The sequence below is a fragment of the Euprymna scolopes genome, chromosome 8 (genome assembly GCF_053919585.1).
Source record: "Euprymna scolopes isolate OS-2025 chromosome 8, ASM5391958v1, whole genome shotgun sequence".
NCBI classification, from domain to species: domain Eukaryota; kingdom Metazoa; phylum Mollusca; class Cephalopoda; order Sepiida; family Sepiolidae; genus Euprymna; species Euprymna scolopes.
In genome coordinates, this window is record NC_136489.1 from 132375790 (window position 1) to 132387864 (window position 12075).

Genomic DNA, 12075 nt, shown 5'->3' on the forward strand with positions numbered 1-12075 from the left:
TTCATAAGCTAGCATTCTACCTCCAGACCACCAGAAATCAACACAAGAATTGAAGGAAATTAAGTATCTATAAATGCCAAATCAGCGAGCATAAATAAGAAAGAGAGAGAGAGGGATTCTCATAGAGATATTTTGTCAAAGAAAACATAAAAAGAATATTCTAGACATAATACATGGAGGATATGAATACCACAAGTGTAACTTTTGATAGTTCTGTATTCATCAACCCATGGTTTCCACAAAGTTTTTCAGATGTGCTTGGTCACTGACAGGAATAACTGAAAGCAGCCGATCACAAAACGTTGATCAACTACGAAAAAATTATAATGATAAACAGGAAAAACATAGAAATACAATAAATAAATTACAAACATGCATCTAGCCCAACCCTAAACCCTAACCTGCACGACTTTTTTTTTTCTTCAATAGCCTTACTAGACCCGTCTTAGCAAAAAACAGACTACCTGTTCGGTAAAAATTGAGCCAACCGTTTTCGATTATTTCCGTCAGCCGTCGAGCGAGCTTGAGCCAACCTCATTGAAATTGCAGGTCGGTAAATGCAGAAGCACCGTAATTTTTAAAGGAAAAACTATTTTACTTATCCTAACACAAAGTACACATGTTTCCAGGGTAATGAATAGAAAGATATATGCAATGAATAATGTACAAGAAAATATGACTGTTGTTGTTGTTGTTGTTGTTGTTATTTTGGGAGCCTATTATTGATAGCAGAAGAAAAGCCCATGCAAAAACGATGAGATATTGTTTCATCTAACTGCAATCAGACAAGAAGGAGTCTGAAATAACAACAGTCACGAGTTAATGATCCGTTCCCCTTAAGTCATCCAATTTACCCAATTTCCACTACTAACGATTCTGTGATATTGTCCCATTGACTACTGTATACTCTTTAACCCTTATGCTCAAGTGGCCTCTGAGCCTTGATAAGTGGTGACTCCTTTGTAAAAAAAACTGTTACATGAGAAGAGGACAGACCCCAGTAAGTAAAAGAACAAACTAAATAAGTTTGAAAATGATGTTTGGAAAAGAATAGAATCAAACCCAGTAGGCAAGAGTTAAGAGATAATAAATATTAAATTTAGGAATGTAGCGATTGTTCATTGTTTTAGAAATAACTGGATATTAAATATGCCAGTTAAAAGAATGGGCAATACAAGTTAGCAATAATGATGAAATAAATAGGTTATAAATGAAATAATTCATTTAGGAATTTCTTTGTTACCAAACGTGATTAGGGTACATGTAATTTGAACACATGAAGGAATCACATTGTTGGCCACGCAATGGCTTCATAAGGAAAGGGAATTCTCAATATATTGAGATGGGTTCAAGTCAGTTGAAGACAGAGCCAGAGAAGAGAGTCAGAGAGAATCAAGTCGGTCAGACTAGGAGCTGACGTCCCTTGGAGGCGAAGCAGGGAAGATGAGACCATAAGAGCTTGAATTCCTGATTCATCAATCAACCAGCTGGTCGAATAAAGGATATTTTGTGAACATGTCTTCATTCCAACAAAGAAAGGTAAATGCTTTTGTGTATCATCTGTAAACAAACTTTGTGCAACACCCCTTCCCAAAGTATTATGTGTCCCCACCACCATCATCTATGACTCTCTTCTCTATCTGTGTTAACAAGAACTGTTGCATCATACCATCTCAGCACCGTATTATTAATAATAATAATAATAATGAAAAAATAAGAATTGTCATCATTGTCGTTTACGCCGTTATACATATGTTGTCGTTGCTGTGTAACAGTATCACATAAATGTCTCGTCCTCCGATATATACGTCCCCGTCATACTCTCTGATATGCACATCCACTACACAACAAATCGACTGTCGATAGTGGTGGCATTTTACATCACCTCCGATTGCTTTGTTGCTGAAAGAAAAATATTTGACAAAATAGAAAATAAACTTAATGCATTAAAAATAACCGAAACCTGTTACAACAGACTAACTTTCCGATTACCAAACAATTTTCTTGCAGATGAGGAATAACTGTAGCTAGTATATATTATTGCGATATATGGCAATTAATTTGGAAAACAGGAAACGGGCTTGAGAAATTGTTCCTGCTTACTCTCAGAACCGAAAGACGAAGTGAGCAGACATGACGTCACCTGTTCATAGAATCACCTGACAGAATTTCAGGAGAACAAAGTGAGTCTTAACGGAAACATCAATGAGACGACAGATTTATAAAGTGTCCCAATGAAATGGTAATATAATTACGTGGTGTGCTTAAAACAAAGGTAAATTTCTCTTTCTCCCGCCCTCTTTTTGATCTTTCAACTACGAAACGATCATTTGGCTGCATAACTATTTTATTCTTTTCACAACGTGCTATTTGGAGTCATTGAGTAATTGTATTTAAAAAGTATGTCAGCTTTTGTTAGAGCCAACGAATTAGACTCATGCCTGGGGTCAGAATATTCACATGCATGCGTGACGATGCTAGCTATCAGAAAAGGTATGGAGTTTAAACTGGATCAAGATATTAAAGATCTTTTTTTCAAAGTAAATGATTACATGGAGTGATCTTGATGATGCCATTTTATGGTAATGAATCCAAGGCACACATGTCCAAGGCAATGACTGCATCCGTAGAAAAGGAAATACAAAGTTTGGCAATTAATAGTCAGATAGGGAGAAAATAGGTTACATTCAATGCTACCAAGATAGGTCTTTTCCTTAAATTAAGGAAATAAGCAAAATAAGAATCCTGTCCAACCAATAATCGTTATGGCTAATAGCATCCTTTCAAGTCCAACATTCAAACTTTTTGAACTAACATTAACGGACAACAAAGAAAATACTGACTAGGTGAGCTCCCTCTACTGTTAAAAAACTTAACACACCTGCCGGTAACATATCTCTATCAAGTCAACATTCGTCTAAGTATGGGGTATTGTTGCCACATCTGGTCTGATATGCCAACCACTAACCTCTCCCTCCTTGACATGATACAAAAAAGAATCAAAGAGGTACAGCACTGTCTACAAAACTCCAGCCCCTGTGTCATCGCTACAATGTTTACAACTACTTCCACAAAATGTTCTTTGACAAACTTGGTGCAACGTAATTACTTCTAACTAACCTTACTCGCAGAAAATCCCACTCTTTCATTGTAAAGGTTACCAGATGTCAGAAAATTTTTAACACAAATAGTTTCTTTTCTAGGACAACTTGCCTTTTGGATTCTCTCCATGCTCACTGTACCGTGCAGAAATTTAAATATAATGTGAACAAACATCTTGCTGCACAGCTCTCTTATAAATCTGACCCTTAATCATTTCATTGGTATCAAAAAAATTTTTCTAAACATTACATAATTGTTCAAGTGATATAATCTAGATTCACCTAGTCAAGCACCCAGTACGTGAGATGTAATTCATGCCAATGTAAAAATAAAATAACTAAAGCGGCTAAAGTCTAAAAATAAAAAGAAAATTTTCAGTCAATATTGGCTTCAACAATTTTGTGAAATGTGATCAAGAAGTTTTCAGACATTTGCTATAAAACCACTTTTGAATAAGAAATTTGTTCTTTTAAAGTTTTATAAAACTATTATTTTAAGCAATTCACATTTACCTTCACCTACATGAACAGCCGACTTGTAAAACTTACTTTATGATCCCTTTTTTTATCTATTTAAGATCAGATATATTTATCATATGAGAAAACCATTATTATGAATTTCAATGATCCATATATACAATTTAATCATACTTCGATTTCAAAATAGGACCACTAAAGAGGTAGAATCTGAAAATAATCAAAGTAGAAATCTTCTATTATATCCACATAAATTATTGTATAAAAGATGAGCATTTCATTTACTTCACTTTCGAAATATGCATAAATTACTTAAAATGACAATTACATAAAAATGACTTCAGAAGAACACGTTACTTATTCAAAGTGGTAAATGTCTGAGAACTTTTTGATCACACTTCATAAAGTTGATCAAAAAAATAAGACAAAACGATGAATATCATTTGGGTAACATTTTATTTTGTAACAATCTGAGCAAAAACAAACGGATATTTATTTGTAAGTGAAAAGATTATATTTTTATTAATGAAACTTAGAATAAGGTTTTGGAAACAAATCCTAAGTTTGCGTTGAAAATGAAACACACGCAATAAAAGATAAGGATCTTTATCTCCTTTTACTGCAAGGTGGAGGGGAAGGCACTCTCCCTTCCGACTTCAGTTCAGCCAAATACTCGAAAGGATTCATCGGCTGAAAAAAAAAAAAAAAAAGTTTTTATTCTAAGACAGAATTAAATTTTGTTCATGAATATGTGAAAACTATTTCAGGCTCTCTAGCAATTCATTTCAGAAATGCATTTCAGAATGCATTTCTAGCAATTCATTTCAGAATGCATTTCTAGCAATTCATTTCAGAATGCATTTCTAGCAATTCATTTCAGAATGCATTTCTAGCAATTCATTTCAGAAATCTAACAAAACAGTACATCCAGCAAGATGACGGTGGTTAAAGGGTTAACAACACCGACTGATCATCTGGATGTGCTGTTCGAATCCAGTTCGTTTCACAGAAACACTTTCACTTTGAGACTTTGGCAACCTTCACATCGTCCCTCCCAATAAGTACTTGATATCCTTCTAGAAAAGAAATAGTTTTTAATAGCAAGATATCAGGGAAACGAATGCCAATAAAATCATCATGAAACAACAAACAGCACATTCAGAAGAGAGAGAAATTGAATGCACCACCCTCTAGTGTCTTCAGTCTCTCTGTATTCGTGTTTGTCAGAGACACTGACATTAGGATGCTCCTCAATCTAAGTAAACCTAGCTGTCTCAAGCCATCCAGCACACCACCTAGGTTGTAGACATGGGTACACCCATTATTCATACAGGGCATCTTTTATAAACAAGAATAAAAAACCATAGACAATGAAGAACTCATATAAAAATATGAATAAAAACAAAAATAGATACTGGCAGGGTGACACTCATGATAAAAAGAACCTCTCAACCCGTTTTTACACCAGAAATAGAGCACATACATCCAATCTGTTGCCAAGATTGCTGGAAAAATGGTTGGATCATTCTATCGCTCCAGTAGATATCTCACTACCAATACAATCCTCTATCTGTATAAGAGCCAAGTATATCCTAGGATGGAATAATATTGCCACATCTGAGCAGGAACTGCTCGGAGCACCCTATCGTGCATTGACAGAGTTCAAAACCGATTTCTGTAGGTGATGCCCTTTTCTCTTCCTTGCAGCCTCTTTCTCACAAAAGAGGCGTTGCTAATCTGCTTTTGCTTTATCGTTAGTTTCATGGCAAGTACTCGTCTGAACTCCAATCTATTGTTCTCCTCTTGCCAAACTTTTACAAAAAACCCTCGTCTAGCTAAAACCACTATCAATAATTTCCCCCTTTCTGGTGCTAAACCTGAACGTGAGTTTCATAAACAAAGAACTGCCCACCTGTGGAACTGTTCTGCTGGGCTTCTTTCCAGCTGACTACAGTATGGCCATCTTCAAGTCCAACATAAACAAGTTTTTGTTGAGCCATATCCTTAAATAATCAAATTATACCTAATTTCCACCATTAACGATTGCTACGCTATTGTCCCATTGATAATGGTTAATGAGTGTATGGTACATACACTCATTAACTCTTATCCTCGAGTGGCCTCCGGGCCTTGATATGTGGTGACCCCTTTGTAAAAAAAAAGAAAGAAAAGGTAAACCTTCCTATCCAGCCATGAAAGAGGCGAACCAGGTCAGCTATAATGTCTTGATGAAAAAGGTCCGGGTTCCCTATCTCCATCATTTCTTGCAAGAAAACAAGAAAAATAAGACGCTTAAAATCCCGGCCATGTTCTGTTTTACAAAAGAAAGAACTATTGTTGTTCTACCACTACTCAAAGTTTGAAAAGTGGAGCAAGGCATCAAATAAAATCCTGCTGAGAAGATCTAGGAAACTGGCCTCACTGAAGAGTAAAAAGAATGTAATAAATTTGTACAAGTACAATATGATAAATGTACTTTGAAATGGATGAATTTCTTTTTCATGGTTGGATCTGTTGGTTTAAAACGGTCCATAAATTTAGTTAGAAAACTAAAAAATTTACAAACTATATCTAAAAAAAAAAAAAAAAAAAAAAAAAACTATTAAGAGATTTTTATTTTTAAAATTCAAATACATAAAATTAAATAATTTACTTACGTGCTGACATTTTGTTGCAGTTTCACATTCGTCAGAGTTCGAACATTCTTCAAAATCAAAATTTTCATTGTAACGTGAGGATTTTAAAATGGTTGCCATTTTAAAGTCATTGCAATGCTTTTCATGACGCTGAAAAAAAAAAAAAAAAAAAAAAAAAAAAAGGAACAAGTGAAGCATGCATGGTCACCTGTGAGGGCACAGTGAACAAGGCATAAAAAATGATTAAGTTCAGCATTTGTCTTCCCCCATTTAGCCCCAAAAGTTCCCAGAGGAGGTTAAATCGTGGTGAAAATGAACAAACAGTGGAGTTTTAACACGAAAGGCACCCCTAGGGGGACAACTGGAGTTTTCCCGGAAAATTCGTTCTGTTACTTTTTTACTCATATCATGTTTAATGTTTGTGCAAAATTTCAAAAAATTCCAAGGCGTAGTTATGGAGAAAAGTGCAGACAGATGAACGGATAAGGGTGAATTTACAGGTCCACCTTTCTTTTGTCAAGGGACCAATAAAAATCATCATCAGCATCTCTGGTTTAAGGTTCCTTTTACATGCTATGATGGCATGTGTTGAACAGCTTTTAGAAATTGATTTCCAAACTGTTCTGGCCAAGTCTTTATATCTCTTTCTCTCAAATCCATCGTTATTATTTCTTCCCATGTTTTCCTGGGCTTTTCCCTGTGAAATGACCTGCCAACTCAATTGTTGTACATCTACTAATCTAATTCTTTCAACATGATCACACCATAAATGTCTATTGTTCTGCAAAAATCTCCCTATATTTTCCATAGTTAAACGAAACCAAAAATAATTTAATAATTTGAAGTTTACATAAGAATTAAAAACCTTTATTTATAGTTTGTTCTTATTTGACAATTTTCGAAATTTTATTATTATTATTATTATTATTATTATTGTTGTAATTGCTATTATTATGATTATGCATCTTGCTTCATAATTAAACTGTTCCCATGAACCTGTTAGAAAAGCTGATGCTACTAAATATGCATTTGTTATTATTACTGATGTTTATAGTTAGATACTGAACAAGTACACCCACTGGTACATAATTTAGTTAGTTGCGAATATCAAGAAAAGGAATTGTGAAAGTTATTTAAAAATCAACTTGATGAATCAGAGTTGAAAATTACTTAGGTTGTAGAAATGTATTAAAAACAAATATGTCAGCTTAAATCGAGTAAAAATTAAAAAAAAAAAAAAAACATGAGTTGATTTGGAAGTATGCAAGATGTTATATAATGATATAGGTTGATAAGATATAACTAATTAGTGATTTCGATCGCTCTCTCTTTTTTTCTCTCACACACACACACACACACACACACTCTCTCTCTCTCTCTTATACTCACTAATCAACGATTTGGAATAAAGACCATGTGGAATAAATAGCTATTGTTTTCCGTCAGTTTTGTCTCAACTTAGTTTTTGAAACTATGATCAAAAGCTCTAATTACAGTATGGAATTCCATCAGTCTGAGAGAAGCACACAGAAGGAGAGCAACCAAGGTATGAATGACCATTGTAAACTTTAATGTTTCTGTAATGATTATGGAAACTTGATACGTGTATGATATAAGGTTGAGTACACAACATTATTTTAAAATGAAAACTTAATATTTATTATAAAGAGAAAAAAAAGAATGGAAAAAAGAAACAATGTACTTCAATCATGAGGGGAAAGAAGGAGTGGAATAATATAAAAGAGAGTTTGCTGCGATATTGGTAGCTTTTATAGATGCAAAGCCAGGAAATAGACCAGCATTATCTAATAGTGTTGCTATTCACTTATTTTCTAAATGATGTAACTAACTAGCTGGCTTGTTTTCACATAACGTATGGAAAGACAAATGAATTAGACATCAATTAGAATTGGAAACATTAGAGTTTTTGGGAGGAGTATCAGAATCGGAAAAATGTGTGCTTTATTTCCCATTCCAAAAACGATTATTTTTATTTTTTGTTTAAAACTTAGTGTTCCATTGACTGATAATAAAATGATAAATATTTATTGGTTTTAAACAACCAGTAAAATTAAAATTTATAGTTAATAATAATGAATGTAGGTAAAAATGGCAGCAGAAAAATGGCCCAGTAAAAATAGCACAAACCCATAAATAGAAAAAAATGACACAAGTGAAAATATACATGAGAATCTAATAATGAGAAAAAAAACGAAAATTATATATAAAAGTAGATGAGAATTCTTTGCTAAATTACTTTACTCCAATGAAATTTTTACTTTTTTATGCTATTTTAGAATCGGAATCTGTAATTTATCAAATTCAGGAAGTTAGAACATCATTAGTAATTATATTGGAATTAGAAAACTATTAGAATCGTCACTTCACTAGTTCATTGAAGACTTTGTGGTGGGTAAGTATAAGAAATAATACCACCACCACTACTATTACTACCAATGCGATTGCCATAGTGCAATGAGAAGTGGTTGAATCTAGAACCTTCTATAATATTGTCCATAAAAAAATAGTTTGGATAGGAAAAAAACAGTTCCATCATAGACGTCTGCACGAAACAACACACTTGAGTGGCATTTTCGTGCTAAAAAAAATGTTCAACTCATGATCAATGTTTTCTTCCAAAAGAATGATGCACCACCAACTGCGAAAGCAACCAGTTTCGTTCACGCTTTCATTTTTGAAACAGCAATATTTCGTCATGTTGAGTAAAACCCAACAACTACAAGGGAGTAACAATGAAGAGAACTGCATTTCATGACTTTAATTCCCGTGCGTACAACAAAAACTCCTTCCAAAGTGGATAATTTACTGCTACAACATATCTTTGAGGCATAAAAAGAGGTATTACTAATGAGAAAAACCGTGAGAAAATTGTTTTGGATATTGTTGCAAAGTTTTTACTTTAGGATTAGTTAGTTGCAGGTCGTTACTTCTTAACTATTCTTAGTGATATTTGATGGATACATTTTTTGTGTTACGTTACAAATGTTGTGCTGACTCAGGTTATGACTCCATACACTTAATAAAACTGCATGTTTAGCTCTTGAACACCTTAGCTCGTGTGACAGAAACTAACATAGTTTCTTTCTGTGCATATTATCACTCAAGTCGACTAATTAGATCGTACCAAAGTATCGTATCAACAGCAGCTGGCAAAATAGTATAAAAGGGTGCATTTTTCTATTTCAACCACACAAATGGGATTCACCGTTGAGGTTGCTGTCAGGCAATTCAGCGGCAGCCTTTTTCCATCGACCCCCTGCTAGACTGAACAACATTTTCACTACCATGTTGATGACAGTCAGAAGAAACAGCTTAGTCCTATTCTTTTATGGCACATCAACAATAACTGCCATCATCATCATCACTATCATCCTAGCAACTACAGCACTTATTTTAAGCCACCAAATTAACCAAAGATTGAACCGGCATACATCATCATTAACACATGCAGCTTATTCTTCTGTCCGCCAAAGTTCTACAGCAGTTATGTCAAAAGTAACAGCTCTCACCAGAAAGAACCAAAAGATTTTTCAGTCACGATAACCACTACTACCATCCTACAGTAACAATCCATCATACTTGATGTCGATGCACTAAATTATGAACTTTTCTTCATAGTCACATGTTTCTTTGAAATAAATGCCACCTTTATATTTTGATGTATTCAAGAGTTTGTTTTTCCTTCTTTGCCATATTTGCAGGTTTATGTCCGCTTTCTTAGTTGTAAGACCAATAACTATTATCGGCCCCTCCAACAGATATAACTAGGGCTGTGACAACAGAATATTCTTTTCATTCTTTTGATTCTCAAGTATATATCCGACACAGTAAGATACAGTCAATCAACCGAGGACCACATTAGTCTATATAAAAAAATATAAGATATTAACGGATATATACTCAAGAGTAAAAACAATTAAAAGAATATGTTGTTGTCACAGCCCTAGATATAACTTTCATAAATGAATACGGATTTTACTTTGTTTTGCTGCGAAATAAAACACCACATTTAGAAACTGGCGCTGTCTATCCTTCTCTCAAGGGCAGATGAGACTCTTAAGGCATAGTATGCACCCCGTTTAGTGATGGCGTCATGATAAAAAAAAGCACCCCTTGTGAGGCATCAAGTATTCAGCTACTGACAAGATTTGAGTTACACTACAAACTTGTGGAGCGAGTTCAATATCGGCTACGGTTGTGCTGGATGGATGGTTGCATATAACCTTCATAATATCACATACTTAGCTCCCTTAACCTCTTGATATTATTCTTCAATGTAATTATTTTAAAATTAGAAAATTTGCTTTTGAACAAGTTCCTATTTACTTGCCTTCTGGTCAGGGTTGAGTAAGGTACAAGGTCGGTTTTTAATATGCAGAAAATCAAGAAAATAAGGGAGACTCCGGATTGGGACAAAAACAAAAATTGTTTCGAAATAGAATTTCTCTTTCACTGATTAAGGATAAAAAAAAGATGAAATAGTATCAGAACAGACTTACATTATTTTTCAGCAAAACGCCAAGGAAACTTTCGAACGCATTCTATTATAGTAAATTTGAACTATCTTACTTTTTGTAAGATATTCAATATTTTTTTTTATTATAAGAATAAATATAAAAATGGAAAAACTTTCAACATTATCTTCATTTATTCACGAATCATGCAACAGTTTGGGGGGGGGGGGTATAATCATTTTTTCTATCTACTCTATTTGTTTTGCTTATCTTTCTGGGTTTATTTTATCTAATTCTTATTCATATTTTTTTACCTAGCTGTAACCAAAACTATAACACACTTATATTGATTTATACCAGAAGGTGCCCAGCTTTGCCCGGTTTATAAAATATGCTTGAATATGATATTTTAATTTGTCCAGATTTCGTATATATTATTACAGAGTTGTGATTTTAAAAGTAAAAAAAAGGTATTTAGGTGCCATTAGCTAGAAGCGAAACTAAAACTGTTACAGTCAAAGCTGGTGACGTTGCCACTGTACCAACGGGACACGTATATAAAGGGATAAAAAATTAAAAATTATAAATATACTAAGATGAATGTACAAAATCCTCCTACCTGCGAGAATACAAGCAGCGAATTAAATAATTTCTTTAAATTTTCATGATCCAAATGAGAATAACAATAATTTTCTGGTTACCTTGAATACAGTTTTATGATCAAATGTAAATTGCTGTTCATGTTCGGGGATAGTCCCTTTATAAGTGAAATTTAGTGTGTCTTCTTTCATAGGGACTTTGAACATCCTGTATGTAGCAGAAATATATTGGATATCACCTGGAAAGGATGAAGAGAAAGAAGAATCTTTAGTAATTGTTGATAAATGTTTAATATAAGGAGTAACAGGATGAAGGAGTAGGGATAGGGTAAGAATAGAAAGAGAGAGTACAAAAAGTGGAGGAATGGAGAAAAAGGAGGTAGAATGCAGGAATTCACAATCGAAAAACTAATTATCTCTATGAAATCACTAAATACAGGGTGGAACGATAAATTTGTCGCCCTAAGGAAAACAACACTACAGCTTTATTTTCAAACTTTTATTGAAAAAAAATCAATTCAGATAACTTTATGTAGTAGAGCTGAAATCTATTCAATGTAGCCGTCTTCAGCCTCAACCCCTGCCTCGATATGGATCCGGAACTGAGAGCATGCCTTTTCTTCAAGCACCAGCAGGAGCTTGGCAAATACTCAGCAGATGGTGGCGATCAAGATGGCTTTGGTGTTGTGGGAGGTCATGTTGGTGATTTTCTTGATCTATGACCAAACGAAGTGGTCCAGCAGGTTCAGGTCGAGAGAGGAGAGAGGATCACCACTCTCTTCAGCAC

At 34.1% G+C, this 12075-nt stretch overlaps 1 protein-coding gene across 1 annotated transcript in view; it reads right to left on the bottom strand.

Annotated features, from left to right (window-relative positions):
- Positions 1-4015: 4015 nt before the first annotated feature.
- LOC145283772 (arsenite methyltransferase-like) overlaps positions 4016-12075 on the bottom strand; it is a 46563-nt gene continuing 38503 nt past the window's right edge. The window contains exons 8-10 of the mRNA XM_080132829.1: positions 11391-11527; positions 6236-6364; positions 4016-4268 (exon numbers count right to left, since the gene is read on the bottom strand). Coding sequence (XP_079988955.1) covers positions 4185-4268; positions 6236-6364; positions 11391-11527 — 350 coding nt within the window. The 3' untranslated portion in view covers positions 4016-4184. The remainder of the gene's footprint in view (positions 4269-6235; positions 6365-11390; positions 11528-12075) is intronic.